Below are 21,415 nucleotides of genomic sequence, written 5' to 3'. Positions count from 1 at the left end.
TTCAACCTGATTCGACTGTTTTGCTTGTAAAGGAGAATCTGGTAAGGAGTTGAGGTCTGAGGGTGATGGGTAAGAGGGAACCTTACCGGCTGTGGCGGCGCCCTGGTGCCGGTGGCTCTGCAGTAGCAGCCTCTCTCTGTAGTATATTTGTCCTGTCTCTTTAAGATGAGGTTGTGTTTGGTTGGGTGTGGCTTAGCTTTCTGTTTTCTAAGTACAAGCTGCCCAGGGTTTGTTGCAGTCTTGTCTGAATAAAGAAGGATTCCAAACCTACTTTGTTTCCTGCTCCTTCAAGGCCAAGGTCAGGCCAAGAAAGGGACTGGTTGTGAGTATGTCTAACAACCTTACCTAGGGTAAGCTACTATGCACGGAGGCCATTTACAACCGCACAGTTTGCATAAGCAGCAAGGTGGCTGAATTTGCAGATGACACCAAACTATTTAGTGTAGTGAAATCCCAAAGTGATTTCAAGGAGCTCCAAAAGGATCTCTCCAAACATGGGGAATGGGCAACAAAATGGCAAATGCGGTTCAGTGTTAGCGGAAAGTAATGTATATTGGGCCAAAAATTACCAATTTCACATAGATACTGATGGAGACATCGCTGTTGGTGACTGGTCAGGAGAGGGATCTTGGGATTGTGACTGACAGCTCAATGTGTGGTAGCTGTGAAAAAGTCCAATTCCATGCTTGGAATAATTAGGAAGGGAGTTGGCTAATATTATAATGCCTTTATAAAAAATTATGGTGTGGCCACATTTGGAGTACTACATACAGTTCTGGTCACCACATCTAAAAAAGGACATTGTAGAACTGGAGAAGGTGCAGAAGAGGGCAACCAAGATGATCAAGGGCCTAGAGCACCTTTCTTATGAGGCAAGACTACAACACCTGGAACTTTTTAGTTTAGAAAAAAGATGACTGAGAGGAGACATGATAGAAGTCTATAAAATCATGCATGGTGTGAATAAAGTTGATAGAGAGAAATCCCCCCCCCTCTCATAACACTAGAACCAGGGGTCATCCCATGAAACTGCCAAGAAATTTAGGAAGTACTTTTTCACACAACACATAATCAACCAATGGAATTCTCTTCCACAAGATGTGGTGACAGACAACCACCTGGGTGGCTTTAAGAAAGGTCTAGATAAATTCATGGAGGATAGGTCTATCAGTGGCTACTAGTCTGAGGGCTATAGGCCTCAGACCTCCAGCCTCAGCGGCAAGATGCCTCTAAATACCAGTAGCAGGGGAGTAGTAGCAGTAGGAGAGAGGGCATGGCCTCAACTCTTGCCTGTAGTCTTCCCAGCAACATCTGGTGGGCCACTGCATGAAATGGGATGCTGGACTTGATGGGCCTCGGGCCTGATCCAGCAGGGCTTTTCATGTGTTATGTTTTTATGGGTCCTCTCACCCACCCCCCTCAGGCCTCAACCCCTTTTTAGGTAGAAATCCCCCAATTGCTTGTAAAGGGGAATCGGTACCAGATTCCCCTTTACAAGTAAAGCACTCAAACTGGGTTTACCCAGGTCAGCATGAACTGAACCGCCACTGGTTCTAATGAGGTGTAGTGGTTCCAGCGTGGTGTAGTGGTTAGAGTGCTGGACTAGGACCGGGGAGACCTGAGTTCAAATCTCCATTCAGCCATGATACTTGCTGGGTGATTCTGGGTCAGTCACGTCTCTTTCAGCCTAACCTACTTCACAGGGTTGTTGTGAGAAGAAACCTAAGTATGTGGTACACTGCTCTGGGCTCCTTCGAGGAAGAGCGGGATATAAAATGTAAAATAATAAAAAATAGTAATAATAATAACGGTTTGCAGACTGGGCAATTTGGTTCGAATTCGAACTGTACCACCGCCACCAGTTCCATGCACACCCCTAGCTCTCAGTTTACATGGGGTACCAGCTAGGCTTTTTGGGATAAGTTATTATCCCATGGAAATGGAAGGTATGCTTTGAAATATGTCCAACAGTTACTTCCCATGGTGGGCCAGCTGAAGATGGATCCCTTCTCTCCAGGGGAATGGTACACTACTAATCTAAGATGGGAAGGGATGCTTATGTAAATAACACTGGCATCTGGCTTTTGTTCCTTTTGTGAAAAAAATGACCATCTAGACTTTTATCCTAATATTAATTGCTGGTCAAAAACTCTCTGCTTACAGCAGAATTTCATACTTACCTTTTCCTGTATCATAATCGTTCCCAGAAGCTGTCCATGATAAAAGGAATTCATCAGTATCATTCACTAGTTCTACCTCAAGGTCAGTGATTTTACCAGGTGGAAAGACATCCTTGGGACTAGCAGGAACTCCTGCCATTACAAAAGAGCCTCCAGATGCTATTCTGCTAAAGCTCCCTAGGTTTGCCTGGATTTCATCATTACTAGCTTCGGGTCTTGGTGGATTCATTTTTACTTCACCTACAAAAACAGCCAAAGAAGATTCATCATTACAAAGCTTTAAATGTTTCAATTATTTTGATAACCCGTTTCATGAAATCCCTTTTATGGGGGGGGGGGAATTGATGATAATGCATACACTGTCAGCCTCCCCATCAGACCTACAACCAGCCTCAAAAGTTGTGGGGAGGATTGCAGAAGTCAGGGGAGGCAGGTTATAAAATGTTCAGTGAAAACAGTCAGGGAGGAAAGATAATTTTTTGGTGTGGCAGGTACACATCATGCCACTAGCTGGCTATGGGCCTGCTCCCCATGGCATTCATAAAATGTGAATCTGCCTTGGACTGCCTATACAAAAGGTTAGAAATATGCTTTAGAGTTGTCCATTTACTTTTAAAGATCTATTGTCCCCATAAAGCGGTACAGGAAACCTAATGTTTCATGTAATCAGTCTTAAATCTTCTAAGCATGGAACAAACAACAAATGGCGTTTGTAATGTGCTCTTGCTTTATTTTAAATATCTTCCCAAACAATTTTAAAAGTCTAGGAACAGAAAAGGTCCTTCTGTGAAAAGCAATTACAGTATATGGACAATAAAATGATATTTTTTTTTAATTATTAACCTACAACAGATCTCTTCTTTTCTACATATGTTCTACTTTTTGACTCTCTGATTTCCTCATTGAGTTTACAGTATAATTTTAAATCAGCTAATATCCAGCTCTTACTCTTCCTCCTCCTTCATAATGTGACTACGTGGCAGCTATTGCCTCAAGACTTGTGAAGTTATCAGCCTTTTCATGATTCAGCCATTCTTAACTACTGACCTTGCAAACATGTTTATCTAGTTTCTTGCCATTTCTGGAACTTATTCATTGCAAGGTTATTCTACTTGGTCTTCCTGGTTCTTCTCTTCAGCCTTTCATATCTGACTTAGTCTTCTGCCTATCTACTTGTTAGGATTCTTCCCCCCCCCGCCCCTAGTATTTATGTCTCTCTATATTGACTGAATTCAGTTTAACCTTCTCTTATGTGTCTTCATGCTACCCTTCTACCTCTCCTATCTTTGCTTTCTGTTCATTCTCTTCTATCATCAGATGCGACCTTTCTGCAAACAACCATCTTCCATGTGATGGCTTTTTATTTGCTGCTCTTTTTACACATTGCTAATCCATATGCCTGAAATAGTCTTCTTTCATTAATATCATTCATCCTCCTCCATGATTTTAAGAAATTATTCCAAATGTCATTCCCCCCGCTTTTTTGACTTCACTTCAGAATGATTCCTGTTTATTCCTCCTGATCAGACTGCATGCTTCTTACTGCCCTTTTCTCCCAATTCCCTGTTCATGTTTTCTTCTTATTAGACTGTCAGCTTATAGGAAGGGCCATGGTTTTTTAAAAAAAATATTTTGTCAAATATAGCAATAGGTTCTGGATAAATTGTTAACCCCTGCTAACTTGGCAAAGAGGCACCTTTTAACGTGGTAATTCTCTTTATTTAGCAGGGGGAGAGTAACTGGCCATCTTCACCCCCAGCTCAGTACCTCCAGTGACTGTTGCTGGGGTCTAGCTTATATTTCTTTTAGATTGTGAGCCCTTTGGGGACAGCCATCTTATATTTTTATTATTTCTCTGTGTAAACCTCCCTGAGCCATTTTTGGAAGGGCAGTATAGAAATTGAATGTATAAATAAATAAAATAATAAATGACACACAATGGTGACACACAGACTTTTTTGCTTGGTTAGACTGCTTTGCTTGGTTTTCTTCTCATAATCCATTTAATGAGGCATCATCTGTTCAGCTTCATTCACACTCCAAGTCACATGTTTGTTTTCAGGAAGACCCTCAAAACCCTCCTGTTCTTTCAAGCTTTTAATTAGAATTAATTTTAATAATTTTAATAATTTGTTTTAAAAACTGTTTTATACTTTCAATTTTGTCTTGTGTAGTTTAATCTGTGTTTTAAAAAAATTTTGTACACCGCCTAGAGGTGGACATATCAGGCGGTATATAATATGATTAATAATAATAATGCAATACTGCTAACATGCAGAGCTTGAGACTTCCATAATGTTACTATGGCTAAATGAAGGCATACTGAACTGGCTGGGCAGATAATGGAAACCCCTTAAGGTAGAAAAGAAATTAATTCCAGAGTAATATCTTAAAATATTTGAAAGAATTAGGGAGTTCTTCATTGGTTCCAAACATCATCAGTTAATGCCACAATGTAATCCAAACCACATTTATTCAGAACTGAGAGCCATTGAGCTCAAAGGGCGTTACTCCTTAGTAAGTGTGTTTAGGATCACAACCTAAGTGAGGAAGCACAGAGTTGGTTTGAAAAATGTAGTAGAGAAGGTAAGGATGTGTGTATGGGAGACCTGTACTTAGTCTTCTGGCCAGGACCATCACAAAGGTAATGATGGAGATGGAACTGCCAGGGGGAAGCTTGTGTCTCTGCAGTGAGACCCACTCAAACATTGAGATCCCTTGAACTCATGTGCCCCCATTCTCCTGCATTTTTCCTAGAAAGAAATGCTATTTCATAATGAATCCTTACCATTGTCTACATAACCAGCTACATATGCAGAATGGCTCTGTCTGCGGACACGTGTGACAGTTTTGTTTTTCCCCTGGACGTTCACTTTTATGTTGTATCTACCATTTCCTTTGAAAGATGTGAAATACCTTGAGTAGATTCCATCATTCTTGAGAATATCAGCACCTTGGCACAAGAACATCAAGAATTAACATCCAAAAGCAACCATCTTACTGCTTTTGATTTATAAAACCATCATATTTAGGAGATGTTCCCATTACAGTATTGGCTGCTGTTTTTGTGGAAACAGATGAATGCCTGATCCATAACCTACTAAAATTAGAATGGCAGCACCATTTCAGCTGTGGTGGTGCTAAGAATGAGGAGTGCCTGCATGGCAACAAGGAATGGGGTCCAGTGGCAGGGATCAGTGGTGGTGGGTCCTCTGAAGGTGTGATGCCTGAGTGTTTACCCAAGTGTCACCGTCCTTGCACATGCTTAGCCTAGGGTTTTCAGTATAAGAGCTAAGCCCATAGTCATAAGAACAGCCCTGCTGGATCAGCCCAATTCCCATCTAGTCCAGCATCCTGTTTCACACAGTGGCCCACCAGATGCCACTGGAAGCCTACAGCAGGAGTTGAGGGCATGCCCTCTCTCCTGCTATTACTCCCCTGCAACTGGTCCTCAGAGGCATCCTGCCTTTGAGGCTGGAGGTGGTCCTCCGACGTAGCCAGTGATAGACCTCTCCTCCACGAAGTTATCTAAGACCCTCTTAAAGCCATCCAGGTTATCCTTTACCTCTTCTAAAATCCTTCCCTGGATTCCTTTCTCCCAGCCACCAACTTTCTTCATTCCAACAGCCCAACTCACAAAGTAAATATCTATATTATTAATTCCTGTAGACGGAGCAGGGGGATGTGTGGGGATGTGGCAAGCCATGCCCCCACCGAAGCACCTGATTGGGCAGTGGGGATTCTATATGCAGATAGGGAGAAGGAGCCTGTGAGAGCAGAAGCACCTTGGTGATTGGGCAGTGGGGATTCCATATGCAGATAAGGAGGTGGAGACTGTGATGGTTAAGGTCAGTTGGAATGCAACTGTTACTGATCAGAAGATGTTCTGTCAGCAGCCCGAGGGGAGTGAGCGGCCATGGCATCACTGGTAGCAAGGAAAGGGCCCGGTCAACCACTGCTGCTGTTTGGGGCTACCGAGGTCATTGTCAGAGGCAGGCAGGCAGGCAAGGGATGGGCCCAGGCCTATCAGCGGCCTTAGAGGAACGAGCGGCCATGGTGCTAGCAGCAGCAAGGAACAGCCCGGTCAACCACTGCTTCTGCTCCTGTGGGGAGGAGCAAGAGCAGGGCTCAGGTGAGGGTGAGGAGGTCTTTGGGGCTACAGCTTGGCCAGTAGGTGGCAGCAATGCTGCAGCCATGACCAAGAGGGGTGAGGGGGATGGAAGCAATGGGATGGAGGAGGAGGAGCAGGAGTGCAGCTCAGGTGAGGGTGGGGAGATCTCTGAGGTGGGACGTGGAGGCGGGACGGCCTGGCCTTGACCCGCCTGCCAGGTGAGATTGTGGTGGCAGCGGGCCCGGCCACATGGAGGAAGCGGCAGTGGGCCAGCCTAGCCTGGACGGCGGCGGGACAATGGCAGGTGGAGGGAGCGGCCAGTCGACCAGCCAGAAAGCCGGGCATGCCAGCGTTGGGGTGGGCAGCTGGGCCCAACTAGAGGCGCTGATGCTCTGTGCCCGGGCCCACTAGTCTATATACTTCTTTCTTATTTATTGGGCAGTGGGGATTCCATATGCAGATAGGGAGATGGAGCCTGTGAGAGCAGAAGCATGGTGTTTGGGCAGTGGGGATTCCATATGCAGATAAGTAGGAGGAGCCTGTGATGGTTAAGGTCAGTTGGAATGCAACTGTTACTGGTCAGAAGATGTTCTTGATCGAAGAGGAGAGAAATCTATAGATATATAAAAGGATAGCGGGCAGGGGTCTGTGAAAAGATGGGTCGTGAAGGAGGAAAGAGCCCCTTCAGGAGAAGGAGGCTGCCATTGTGTGACAGGCCCACTGGAATCCCCACTGCCCAATCACCATGGTGCTTCTGCTCTCACAGGCTCCTTCTCCCTATCTGCATATGGACAAGATCTGTTAACTCAGGGAGGGAGGGAGAGAGAAAGAGAGAGAAGGGAGGGGGAAGAGAGAAAGAAGGAAAGGTGAGGGATGGGGCCTGAGTCTGTCAGCAGCCTGAGGGGAACGAGTGACCATGGCAGCTCCTCTTGGCAACAAGGAAGGACCCAGTCAACCACTGCTGCTGTTTGGGGCTACCGAGGCCATTGGCGGAGGGAGACAGGCAGGCAAGTGCCAACTGTCAACTGCCATGTGCCAACTACACCCCACTCCCACCCGCAAGGCAGTGGGGTAATCGGAGAGACCATATAACTCCTGTATTGAAGGAGCTACACTGGCTGCCGATATGTTTCCGGGCAAAATACAAGGTGTTGGTTATAACCTATAAAGCTCAAAACAGCTTAGGCCCTGGGTATTTAAGAGAACGTCTTCTTTGTCATGAGCCCCACCACCCATTGAGATCAGCTGGAGAGGTCTGTCTGCATTTGCCACTCAGGACTGGAGAGGTCTTGTCTGGTGGCCACTCAGGGACGAGCCTTCTCCACTACTGCCCCGAGGCTTTGGAATGTGCTCCCTAGTGAAATAAGAGCCTCCCCATCTCCGACAGCTTTTAAAAAGTCTTTAAAGACAGATCTGTTCACCCAGGCTTTTAATTATTGTTTTAATGGTTCTAATGCTGTTTTAAAATATTATTTAAAAATTTTTAAATTGTTGTAATGTTTTAAACTTTTTGTTTTTGTTTTAACTAATGTTTTGCTTTGTTTTTATTTTGTTGTAACCTGCCCAGAGATGTACATTTTGGGTGGTATAAAAATATGTTAAATAATCAATCAATAAATCAATCAATAAAACTCAGTTTATGTTCTAGGATTTTTTGCAAGTGTTTAGGCTCTTTGGTGTCTAATAACCTTTCCTCATAATGAACCCCTATGAGGATTCATTACACACTAAAGAGTCTAAACATCTCAAAAATTCCTAAAATATAAACTGAGTACCCAGTGGCTTATGGGTTGCAGGTTAGTTGGAACATGGGATGCCACTAATTCCCTACCCCCACCTGAAAAGCAGTGGGGTCAAAATAAACAGAAGAAATGAAAGTGGTAATGAAGACACCAAAGAATCTAAACTCTTCAAAAATACCTTAAAAATAAATTGAGTACCCCAGTGTTTGTGTGTGTGTGGGGGGGGGTGTAGTTGACACATGGCAGTTGACAGTTGGCACTGTCCAATGATAGTCAAAATGAACAGAAGAAATGAAGGTGTACAATGAATCCTTATAGGGATTCATTATGAGGAAAAGTTATTAGACACCAAAGAATCTAAATGTTTCAATATTCCTAAAAATTAAAATGAGTACTCCACTGCTTGCAGGTGGTGGTGGGAGGGTGTAGTTGGCACATGGCAGTTGATAGTTGGCACTGTATAATGATAGTCAAAATGAATAGAAAAAATAAATGTGTACAATGAATCCTCATAGGGATTCCTTATGAGGAAAAGTTATTATACACCAAAGAATCCAAACACTTGAAAAATTATTACTGCACATTTTGCTCCATAACTCCACTTCTACAAGGGCTAGAGCTTATCTTTTGTTAGGGTTAGGATATGCCAACTTTGAATCTCCATTGTTTCCTATGGTGGAAATGTTCAAAATCAGTAAAAATTTTTAAAAAAATCATTAAAAATCAACCAAGTGTCCCACTGCCTTGAAGTTTGGGTGGTAGGTAGCACCCATGGGGACCTACCCACCAGCCAAATTTGGTGCCCCTAGGGCCTTGTTAAGTGGTCTGAATCAGTCTGAATCTGACTCAAATCAAAGCAAATACAAATCGAATCTGGGATGATTTGGAGGGGGTAGATTTGGATACAAAACAAATTGGGGTGATTTGTTTGGGCACAAATCAAATCAAAAAAATATATTTGTGAATATCCCTAATTTGGAGGCCCCAGGGGGTATGGAGGCCCTGGACTTTGGCCCCAAAGTCCAGGGGTAAGAGCACCTCTGGTTTTATCAGTTAAGGGAGTAGGTGGAAGACTGAAACAAACTTGCCCAAACCTCTCGCATCCTCCTGCCTTCATCGGCAACCAACCCTCCCTCGCACCCAAGAGTGAGCCACTTCATCTAGGACCAAGAGAGTCTGCCTCTGTCCGAAGGTGCTGCAGTCTTAAGTCAGCTGTCTCCTTGTTGTGAAGCCATTTCATTGTCAATATTTCCAGAGTCTGACAATGATGAAAACAGCAGCAGTTGCACAATATGGGGGAATGGGGAACTCTGTTTTGGCCATTATGGTAAGCAATGGAAGCATGATCTGAACAGCCTCTGCTGCTGGAGCTTTGGGAAAGGGTCCTTAACTGGATTTGTTTGCTCTCCTTTCTAAATGATTTCAGTGGATTTAGGCATACCTCATTATCTGTAGAACTGGGCTATGAGTTGAGGCTATGTAAAGTTCTAAGTACAAGAACTTGGAGGTAAGTCTCATTGAAATCCATGGTACCTAGTTCTGTGCACATATTGTTAGCACTGAATGGAAAGCAAGAAACTCTTTACTTGGTGTGGGGAGGCAGGAGTGTAAGTATAATTGAGCAAATGGGTTCAAAGAACCTGTGGGGCCCAGCTCCACCCCACTCTATTTTCTTCATTCTCTCTCTCAATCTGAGGGGCCAGCGGGGAGAGGGATGCACATGGCCCTCCTCTCCTCTAGCTACGCCCCTGGTGGGGAGGATAGGATCAGTGGCTTTCCTGATATCCAGTTGACCGACACAGGAAGCAGAAGGTTAACTGTCGTTGCAAAACCTGGTTCAAATATCAAAGTGATTGCCTCCTCTTAGTCTTGGAAACTTTAGTTAAAAGCCTCTGCTGAGGAGCGCCGTTTCCTCTGATCATCCCTCTCCTTTTCTGTTCCCATCCTCCTCTTTGTATTTCTCTTTGTCTCTTAGTGAGGGCACAGAAGCAGAGAGAACTAGCTAATAGTAAGAGCATCCAATTAGCTTTGGAATAATCCAATTTGCTGGATAATGGATTTACCATTGGGGTAAAACAAATCAAAATTAGCATTTTAATCAGCTTCTTTGCCTCATCAAAATGAGAATTTCTACAAATGTATTGTCACCAATTACAATTTTTGGCATCATGATAAAGTAACAATATCGTAAACGTGGGGGAGGGTTGTTTGTTTCGGACTGTTTCGAGGAGTTGTTGGGAGTTTTTTGCATCGTACTTACCTATGGAAGCTAAAGCCAGCCATATATGTCTACAACAGGGCTTCAGCCTTAGCTAACATAGGAATGGGTAGTGCAAGACAAGGAAGTGTTCAGCTGCTGTCTTAAAATCTGGACATTTGGATGAGGGTTTCCCCAGGACTGGGCTCTGAAAATCATATTGCGACATTCAGAGGATAAGTATCCTAAGTGATGGTGAATTGTATTAGGGTTATTGGCCGGCATGATGTGCAGTGCAATCCCAGTGTTGCCGTCGGCGCTGCTGCGCATGTGATAGGCAGCCCTGATGGTGTTAGGTAAGTGAGCAATTGCACAACTGCTTAAAAACGTGCACCCTGTTTCCAATGGAAGTAGCATTGCCTAACTGCAGGTGCACAGTTCTAAGAAGCTGCTCGACTTCCCTCTTGGGCAACACCTCTGGAGCAGTCTGTCATGTCTGCAGCAGACTGATGGACAGTGCTGGCATTGAGTTGCATCTCAGGTCAGCCACTGATCACTGGTTTGCCTAACCTCTCTGTTGATCTAGGTACAATCGCTGAACAAAGAAACAGTGCCCAAAGTGGAATTCAAAAATGCTCTAAATGCTCCATTTGTCTCAACTCCTAAGGAGCAGGCCTGGGACAAATGAGTACCCTTAGCTATTCTGCCCAATCTTTTTCAAAGGCAGGGATAATAATAATAATATTATAAACTTTATTTTTAGGCACCCCATAATAAATTTTCCTCCGTGCAGCTTACAGCAGAGTGTGAAAACATGAGATAAAAAACCACATTAAATCATAACATGCCAAAAAATAAGTGGGGGGGGGAGAGAAGAAAATACAAAATACAATACAAAAACATTGTAAATTGCATAAGATATGAGGCAGCACTATGACAAGTATGACTGATTCAGTATCAATCGTTTGCCATATCATTGCTAGAATTGTGAGGGTGCAGTCTCCACCATCCCCACTTAACAGTTGGACATGGAGTTCCAGTGCATTGGCCTTTTGCACTAACTATCCTAATGTCCACTAGGGGCATTGGGAGCAGAGGTAGCTTTTCCTGTCCCTGCTTCCCTCTACTCTATGACCCCTGCCTTGACTCCTCAGGTACTTCCTGTAGTGAGCCAGTCCTCTTCCTTTCCTCTTAGAGGGCAGATGAAAACATCTCTCTCTCTCCCCCTACCTATCCATTATGCAGCAGATAGATAGGACCTAGGTCTTTCCTATCTCAAATGTACTTCACCAATACATCTATTTAGTTTAGATTGTACAACATTCTCCATGCGTGTTCTTTAAATAACTGCAACAACTAGACTCAGCACTCTATTCTGCTCTCCCCGGTCCTAGTCCAGCATTCTAACCACTACACCATGCCAGCTCTCATTCTGATCACTGGGATATTGTGTAATTCTGAACAACGATCAAAATAATTCAGCATCCCCACTTAGGAAGAAGCTCCGGTGATCAGTTTGAGAAAGATCTCTGCCAGAGATCCTGGAGAGCTGCTGTCATTCAGATTAGACAATATTACTTGATGTGTTCTTAAACTTTAAAAATTGCCCGGGGCAAATGGTAAAATGTGTAATACCATAAAAACCTAAAAATGACATACCTGCACCATTGTCCAGGAGTTCCATCTCTACCGCTGTTCCAGTCTCTGGTTCAATTGTGGCTGTAACATTTGCACCAATAATAGGCAAAAATCCTTGACTGACTTCTGCATAAACTATAATTGGATTAGGATAGTTATTGGTATCTCTGTTCATATACGCCTTCACAGTCACTGGAGGCTCAGTTAAAGACGCTGCTCGAGTGGTGACAGTCAGCGATATGACTTGATCTCCGTTGTTTGTATTCTGGATTGAGTAATGCCAGTCTCCGGTCTGCAAATCAAAATTTTGAAGAATGTTAAATATTGATTGTCTCCCTTTGTTTATAATGTTTGAAACTTAGGGGCTATTTTAAAGACACAAAGAGCAGTGTGCAGCAAAGTTTTGCTGGCCATACAATTAACCAGGACGTGATAGCCTCCACCCATGGTCCTATCTATCTATCTATCTATCTATCTATCTATCTATCTATCTATCTATCAAATCTATCTATCTATCTATCTTATTTCTATACTGCTTGATATAGACATCTACAGGTTAAAACATATAAGATATAAAAACAATATAAAACAGTTAAAATTCATAAAATAGATAAAAATAATCTCTGTGAGTAAAAAACTTATTAAAATTGAAATTTCAGTTAAAAGCCTGGGAAAACAGGAATGTCTTTAGGGTCTTCCTAGAAGCAAACAGACATGGAGATGCTCTTATTCCAAAACCCCATGCAGCCACAACCTGCTACAGACAGTACCCCTATCTTATTTGGATTCAACTTTAGCTTGGATTCAGCTTCAGCTTTGGATTCAAATCCAGCACATTACTGCCACCAGGCAGACGTTTAGGGAAGATATGCTATTTCCTTATGAAGTTGTTCTGGAGAAATATATCTTGGTGTCATCACCATATTGATAACACCTTAGACCAAACCTCCTGATGATCTTTCCCAGAAATTCATGTAGATGTTAAAAAGCACTGGTGACAATATAGAGCCTTGTGGAACTCCACACTTTAGCTCACGCTTTGCAAAATAACAGTCTCCAAGTGACACCATTTGTAATCTGCCAGAGAAGTAGGAATGGAATCACTGTAGAACAGTGCCACCCAATCCCACCTCCCCCCTTCAAGGAACCCAGCAGAATGCCATAGTCGATAGTATCAAAAGCCACTGAGAGATCCAAAAGGGTCAGCAGAGCCACACTCTGTTGATAGCCAGTTGGAGAATCATCCATCAGGAGGGGGCGTCTTGAGTTTTGACTCCCCCTAGGGTCTTGCTAACATAGGGCTCTGTGGTAGCAAGTTATGACAGAGAGTAATAGGGGCCGACCTGCATATTCTATTAAGCACATATTCTATTAAGCCCTTGCAAAGTACTTTTTCACTTTTAAAATAGCCATGGGTATGGGAGGAGAATTGAATCATGCACAAGGCCAGGGTTAACCCTTCCTCCCTTTGCTGCAGTACCAGTGAAAATTGCCCTAAACCTGCTATTTGTTCTAGATAAGAAAAGGAAATGTGCCACTGGCATTCATCCTTGGGATCTTTCCTCCCTGCTGTTCATTCACGGAAATGAATAACTGAATTAGAAGAACCTAGTTCACCTCTTCATCCTGCTCTTGGCTAACCCAGTTGTTTGCAAGATGGACTATTCCTTTGGCTTTTGAAGCCTGCCATACCTTGCTTTTGGTAGGGGCTGCTGCCTTTATAGATGCGGGCATCCTAGCCCTAAGGCTGAGCTTCAGAGCCCACCCTCTGAGCTCTTCTGACAAAGAGTCTCTCTCTCATGGTATGGCAGTGGGCCTAATATTTGTGATTAGTCTTCTCTTCAGGGAACAACGGTGGGACTATGATCTGGTCCCTCAAGGCTATGTTGATACACATCCATCCTGGATTGCCAAGCACTATTTAGAATGATTCTATTTAATTCTGTCTTATAAAAGAGAACAGCCGTTCCTTATTAGCAGCAGAACACTAAGATGACTGAATGAATCTTACAGGCCTTGATTCAACCATTTCAGTATCTGCTTTGCACAGTATCTGCTTTGCACAGTATCTGCTTTGCTTTGAAATTCCATCCATCCTTCCTTAAATTCAAATGCCACTGACTAATGGATATGTCCTTGAGCTGATTTTCCCCTCTCATTCTGAAGTGTATATAAGGCTTTTTTAATTAGCAGAGTTCCAACAGGTAAACATTTGACCTGTTCTTTCCAGGACCCACACCTGTGTGTCTTCTGTGAGGGAGGGTAATTGGTGCTCTTATACACCTGAAAATTACATCTTTTGGGGGGCGTTAGAGAAGTACGCCATTACTTTCCCCCCAATTTTTATTCTTATTTTCAATAAACAGCATAACACATGCATTTATTTGGGTTTTAAAGACATACATTTATTTGGGTTTTTCTTGTTATTTGTATAAGAGCTAAGACTAGGTCAAGCTGAAGATCGGTAAGATTATTTCAGAAATTATATGATAAATTTGCTGCTGATAACCTTCCACGTATGAGTAAAAATATGTGAAATATCCACCATAAAGAAAGGAGAGTGCCTCTGTTCTTTCATCTCCACCAGCAGAGCAGGGATGACATTTTAGTGATATAGAGCATCTTAAATGGAATAAGATGACATCCATGTGCAATTTTTAACGTTGTCTCCTTGGTTTTCCTCTTTCAAGAATACCCCTCAGTCTGTAAATCCCTCTTGACTTCCACTTCTCATATAGTTTATATTTGCTTGGGTTTACACATGCAGGATGATCTAAAATAGGGAAGGTTGGTGAAGTGGGAAGTACCAATTTCTTAACTCAGGAACACCAGATTCTTAGTGTGGCGACAAGGGAAGGGGTTTTCAAACCTGCTAATTTAGCTTCAGCTGTCCTTGTTTGAATGTGAGAGCTCAAATTGTTTGAGCTTCTGAGGAAATTTAATAGAAATCCATGGGATCCCCCGATTGTTTCAAATGATATGAATGAGTTGCTTCAGTTGAAAGGCATCAAAATAAAGCTTAAGATCGGGGACTCCAAATCCACCCTTATTGCCATTCATTTTAATTCAGTAAAAAGTTGCTCTTAGCTAATAGAAGTTTGGGAAATTCTGACCTGGGAATCTTATGAAGGCTGTAAGCAGGACCAGGTATGTTCCTTCCCTCATCCCAATGGAACATTAGCATCAGGGAGCCTGGAGAGGAAGCTGGGCACCTCCTAGGTGAGCTTCAGGTTCAGAGCAGTTGGCTCAGATCCAGGTGGTGGCTTCAATGGCCCCATCACAGTCCTGAGGCCTATCTTATGAGCAGCGTTAGGGCTTTGGTTGTTGCATGACCAGGCCTAGTACTCATATTCTAGGAACAGAGAAATGCAAACTTGGGATACTGAGGGCCATTGGAACAGTCACAGAATGCTGCATCAAGGACTCCTGTAAGATATTCCCCTTAGGGGATGGGACCTCTCTGGGAAGAGTATCTGGATGTTTGCATGCAGAAGGTTCCAAGTTCCCTCCCTGGCATCTCCAAGATAGAGCTGAGGGAGAATCCTGCCTGAGACCTTGGAGATGCTGCTGCCAGTCTGTGTAGATAAGATGGACCAAGGATCTGACTCAGTATAAGGCAGCTTCCTGTGTTCTGTGTTCCAAATGGTTCTGAGGAAGTCTCAGAGGCACATTGCATGGCTCTTTCTCATTTGCCTGACCCATCATGCTACTTGAACTGCAGTGACACTAACCATGGTTGGCATGGCTGCATTCCATGCAACTCTGTACAACGGGTTTGCCTACTTTCTAAAAGGTACAGGAAGTTTCTTAGTAAATGTATTTGGACTCACCTCCTCTTAGCACACCCTCACCCCTAGCAGTAGCTAGGGCCCAGAAGAGCCTTCCAACAGCCCTGCTGAAGCAGGGACAGCCTTGTGATAATACTAAATGCACTCCTGGCCAAGCACTGGAGGACAGCAGCATGCTGTTGCAGCCATGCATGTCTCTCTGTGTATGGTTGGTCTCCAGGGCTTCTGACAATAGTCAGAGAGGAGTCCTCATTATTATTATTAATTCAATTTCTATACTGCCCTTCCAAAAATGGCTCAGGGTGGTTTACACAGAGAAATAATAAATAAATAAGATGGATCCCTGTCCCCAAAGGGCTCACATTCTAAAAAAAACCACACAAGATAGACACCAGCAACAGTCACTGGAGGTACTGAGCTGGGGGTGGATAGGACCAGTTACTCTCCCCCTGCTAAATAAAGAGAATCACCACGGTAAAAGGTGCCTCTTTGCCCAGTTAGCAGGGGAAAGAGAGCTGTGAGGTGAGTGGTGGAAATATAAGGGATAGAAAAAGGAGACCGAAGAGGGAGAAAACGGGGATGGGGGGATGGATAGATGGGCTCACTGGTGAGTTGAGTGAACCAGCTGTTGAAGAAGAGAGGCACCCCAGTGATAACTGAATCCCTTTCGCTCCCTTATTGCAACCTCCAGGGGAAGGTAACATGAAATACATAGTGGGGTTTAATGAAAGTTTGGTTTTTACCTCTGCAGTTCCATTAATCTTGAGTCGAGCCATCCGGACATTGGTATTTTCAATTACAAACTCATTAATGTACTTTTTCCCTCTTGGATCCGTCAGGATAATTCCTGGTGGGTATACACTTACACTCCATGTAACGACAAAGAATGTGTCATTTCCTACAGTTTTATCGATGGACACCACACCATCCAGCCATCTGCCGGCACTGATACTTTGACTTTGACTTTCAAGCTGTTGGGAAATTTTTGTGAAAGTATTAGAATATAACAGAAAAATGTTATAACTTAAGACATGTGGTCTTTTTTGTGAATATATTTTGTGAAAGTATTAGAATATAACAGGAAAATGTTATAACTTAAGACATATGGTTTCTTTCCCCTCTTAAGGATAGTTCTAGTTCATTGGCTAGAGAGTGCCATCACACAAATTGGGATAAACAGTGAGGTGACCAAATTTGCATGTGATAGACATCAAACTATTTAGGAGGTGAAATAAAAACTCCATGTATACACTGATGGATTCTGACCTGTCACCAACTAGGAAATGGATGTTGAGATTTTGGTGGATAAAGGAAAAGGAAAGATTGTGCCGTCGAATCAGAGTCGACTCCTGGCAACCACAGAGCCATGTGGTTTAGCTCAATGAAAATGTTGATTCAGTGTGCAATAGTTGTGGGTGAGGGGGAAGGCAAATTCCATGCAAGGATTCATTAGGAAGTGGGTTGAAAATAAAACTGCTAATATCATAATGCCCTTTGTAGGGGAACTGGGGATGTGCGAGCTGGTTTGAATTTGAACTGGCTTGACATTGAACAGGCCCAATTCGAGAGCTGCCTTGGTTTGGCTTGAGATCAGGCTGAACACCTCTGGCTGGTTCAGGAGCTCTGTTTTAAAAGATTTTAAGAAAAATAATTCACCGCCTTTGGGGGCACTGCTGTGTGGTCATGGCAGAGCCCCCAGAAGCAGTGAGTTTGTTTTTAAATTTTTTTATTTTTTAACCCCTGAACCAGCTCGAACTCAAACCGAACCAGGGATTGTTCCGGGGTGCACAAAGCCAAACATTCCTGGTCCGGTTCGAGTCTGATTCGGACTTGAACTGGACAACTGGGTTTTGTGCACACACCCAAGGGGAATGAACAGCTTGAAAGTAGCTATTCTCATGATCAATGAAAAGCAAGACTTCAACTCCCATAATCCCCAGCCCCAGTGGCCTTTGGTTGGGGATTATGGGAGTTGAAGTCCAATAACATCTGTCGACCCAACATTGAGAATCCCTGATAGTAAACCTGTATGCAAGGTTTGAGCTATTTTTAATTTGTATATTTTGATTGAATGATTGATTTGATTTGATTTGATTTGTATACCACCCTTCCAAAATGGCTCAGGGCGGCTTACAGTTAAAACACACCACTAAAACAGTAAGGAGTTAAAACAAATTAAAAAACAATATAACAATTAACGATTTAAAAACATTTTAAAACAACAATTAAGCAATTACAGTGATTAAAACCCCCGAAATTGGGTTTTGAATTTTAAAATAAACAAGAAATTAAAACCCTCACAATTTAGGAAGCTGAGAAAGCTTGGGTGAAAAGAAGGGTTTTCAGGTGTTTTTTGAAAATTGCCAGAGATGGCGAGGATCGTATCTCAGCAGGGAGCGCATTACACAATCTCGGGGCAGTGACCGAGAAGGCCCTGTGAAGGCTCTGTGTAGCCACCAAACGAGTTGGCGGTAACTGGAGACGGACCTCCTCAGATGACCTCAATGGGCGGTAGGGCTCATAACAAAGAAGACGCTCTCTTAGGTACCCAGGGCCTAAGCCGTTTAGGGCTTATAACTAGCACTTATAACTAGCACTAGCACTATAACTAGCACTTATAACTAGCACTAGCACTATAACTAGCACTTTGTATTTTGTCTTATAGGGCTTATAACTAGCACTTATAACTAGCACTAGCACTATAACTAGCACTTATAACTAGCACTAGCACTATAACTAGCACTTTGTATTTTGTCCGGAAACTTATTGGCAGCCAGTGTAACTCCATCAGTAAAGGAGTAACATGGTCTCTCCGAGATGACCCAGAGACCAACCTGGCTGCCACATTCTGATGCTTAGCAATTTTAGAAATAATATAAATGAAAAACAACTGAGTCCTGCTTGTTCATGAGTTCATAAAAGCCATACCTGAATAGACTGTTGAGAGATATTTCCACTTCCTGATGAAATTGAACTGAAAGCATCTATGAGACCATTGGAATCCAAACTATCTGTAGCAGCAAACTTCAAACCTCCTGAAATTCAATTGGAAGAATGATTAGCATATAAACCAGTTTGCAAGTGTGGGTGCAGAAACAGCCCCAGCTGGTAGCTGCAGCTTTTTAATACTGCAAAGTGTGTATCGAATTGCTTACCGTTGCACATATGTATAGCTGAACCAAGGTCTATGACTCTTACTGTATAGGAATGTAACTGTGCTTTCCTATAGACAGGAAATGAATAAAAATCTCCTATTTTTTCAGTTCCTTCAGATCCACCATTTTCTATTACAATTAGCTAGTCAGTTGTATCGGATATGAAATTTGAAATAAGTAAGGATCATTGGAACTCTATGGCTACATTTGCACATAATGTGGAATCGAGGCTCCAATTGATCCACGGTTCCACGCCCACTGCACGTACCTTTCGGCACTTGGAAGTATCATGCTGGATGCAAACTGCAGTTAAGCAGACTGCCAAGAGGAGGGGAAACTTGCTGCGACATGTGGGGTGACTGGCTGCCAGGTTTCCTCCTTCACATGAAGGACAGCCACAGCAGCCAATCTGAATGGAGAGAGGGAGGAGCTTCCTCCCTCAACTCTGGTTTCGGAGAATCCTCTGCATTTGGCATACAGCAGCCGGCTGCTAACCTCAGGTAGGCACATCTAAAGGTAAAGGTAAAGTGTGCTGTCGAGTCGGTGTCAACTCCTGGCGACCGACTCCTGGTGCCCACAGAGCCCTGTGGTTGTCTTTGGTAGAATACAGGAGGGGTTTATCATTGCCTCTTCCTGTACAGTATGAGATGATGCCTTTCATCATCTTCCTATATTGCTGCTGCCTATATAGCTATAGCTATTTCCCATAGTCTGGGAAAAATACCAGTGGGGATTCGAACCGGCAACCCCTGACCGGTTCAAAGTGAAGTCATTTCCCACTGTGCCATTAGGTGGCAACAGCTAAACGTAGTACAAATTGAAATGGAGGGTTCAAATTGGAGTTTGGGGAAGAAAACCTTGAGTCACTTTTCCAACAGGGCAGAGGTTCCATGCATTCAGACGTAATAAAGCCAACCTCTGCTCCCTTTAACTCTGGTTTCCCATTACATGTGAATGGGGCCAAAATGTCTGCTGAGAGTTTGTGGTGTGGTACCTTGATTGCAGAACACTCTCCTTTGTCCATTTGTTCAGCACTTGCCTTGATGGCATGTTGTTAGAGCTAATAACATTGCCATTTATTCAAGTTTGGAATTGAATATAGAATCTTGTATGTATTTTCTTCCTGGGTCTGATACATTTAAGCTATATATTTGGTATTTTGGTGCTGCATTTGTTGTTTTTATTGTTTCTGTTGTTTCATTTTTAGTATGTTAGATTTATTGGTTTTTATACTCTTTTAGGCCACACTGGGAGGCACATCACACGATCAGTGTGAAGCGCAAGAGGGGGTTCTGTGTGAAGAGTGGGCTTAGCCCGCTCTCCCCGCAGACGATCAAGAAGCAACACTGGGCAGCCAAATCGGACACCCACATTACTGCTGGCTCTGTCAGCAGCCGGCAGGAGCTGTGGGGATTGGGGGCCGCGGGGCGCCCAGACGTTCCAGGATGTCCCACGCGAGTGGGCTGGGTATCCTGTAGAGAGCCCCAAGCCCGGGCGGCTGTTTGCAGCCTCCTGGTTGGAGGGCTACTTGTGTGTCGCCGTACACTGCGGCAACACACGAGCAAAAAGGTGAGGTTGCCGGAGCGCTCGCTGCCCGGTGGTTCCTACAATCCCTGCTATCCCCACGATTTCTGCGAGCCTGGTGGTTCCCACGATCCATGGAAAGCGGGCTAAGCTCCCTTAGCCTGCTTTTCATTGATCATGAGAATAGTTTCAGGGTCGCTACACCTATCTTGGACAACTCTGAGGTGAAATGGGTCAAGACCTTTGCTAGCTTACCTAGGAACACACAAGAGCTGGGTATGGTCACCTAAGAGGAATGTTACTCCAAAGCCTGCTACCCAGGCAGAGGGTATGGCTGCTACCCAGGCAGAGACAACAGGGAGTTGCTAAAAGGAGCTTTGCCCAGTTTTCTAAACACTGGTTCCAGCAGCAGTGGAGGACTGTTACTAGGGATATTTGGACATCAGGGAGTTATTCACACATGGCTTCATGCTGCAGGGTAAATCTTGAGCGAAGCCACTTGGAATCACACTCGCGGCATTGAGGGAAGCAGCCCCTCCCCTCTGGTCTCAGGTTTGCTTTTGATGCAAGTTCACATGTATTCTTCTGTGTTTTCCTTCTAGCCAATGTGGGGGGACCACTAAAGAGCTACATCTGCATTTGTAAAGAGAGTATCCTACTTATCATGCTAATGATTCTGTGTCAGTGCCTCTCCTATTTCCTCCAGCGTTTTCAGAAAAAGTAACTTAAAACCAGCATTTTAAAAAACCCAGAAATACCTCGAGATAAGCTAGAATTCGGAAAACAAAGCCCAATTTGTGTGTGGAGTGGGTCCAAGGATCTTGAAGGGACTTGGGGGTAAGTTTGGTTGGTGTGTGAACGCACAATCTCGCTTCTGAAGGAGATTCAGGGTAGAAGCCCTGTCTGTAATGCCTCCAGGAGACTGAGTTAAAAGGATGAAGGCAGGGCTGTGCCCTCAGCAAGGACGTATGAATGGGCTCAGTATCGAACCTGTTCGACATCGAACAGGGCTATTTCAGTGGTTCAACATCAAACCTCTCCCGAACTGAACCTGCCCCTGTTCAGTCTGATCACTGACTG

At 43.7% G+C, this 21,415-nt stretch overlaps 1 protein-coding gene across 1 annotated transcript in view; it reads right to left on the bottom strand.

The window, feature by feature from the left end:
- The window catches only part of LOC128323156 (calcium-activated chloride channel regulator 1-like), a 38,152-nt gene that overhangs the window by 1,004 nt on the left and 15,733 nt on the right, over positions 1-21,415 (bottom strand). Inside the window, exons 9-13 of the mRNA XM_053245876.1 lie at positions 18,585-18,691; positions 16,400-16,627; positions 11,890-12,160; positions 4,969-5,133; positions 2,181-2,420 (exon numbers count right to left, since the gene is read on the bottom strand). Of these exons, the coding sequence (XP_053101851.1) occupies positions 2,181-2,420; positions 4,969-5,133; positions 11,890-12,160; positions 16,400-16,627; positions 18,585-18,691 (1,011 nt within the window). The remainder of the gene's footprint in view (positions 1-2,180; positions 2,421-4,968; positions 5,134-11,889; positions 12,161-16,399; positions 16,628-18,584; positions 18,692-21,415) is intronic.

Source organism: Hemicordylus capensis, chromosome 4 (genome assembly GCF_027244095.1).
Source record: "Hemicordylus capensis ecotype Gifberg chromosome 4, rHemCap1.1.pri, whole genome shotgun sequence".
NCBI classification, from domain to species: Eukaryota; Metazoa; Chordata; class Lepidosauria; order Squamata; family Cordylidae; genus Hemicordylus; species Hemicordylus capensis.
This window is presented reverse-complemented; position numbering and strand designations above follow the sequence as displayed.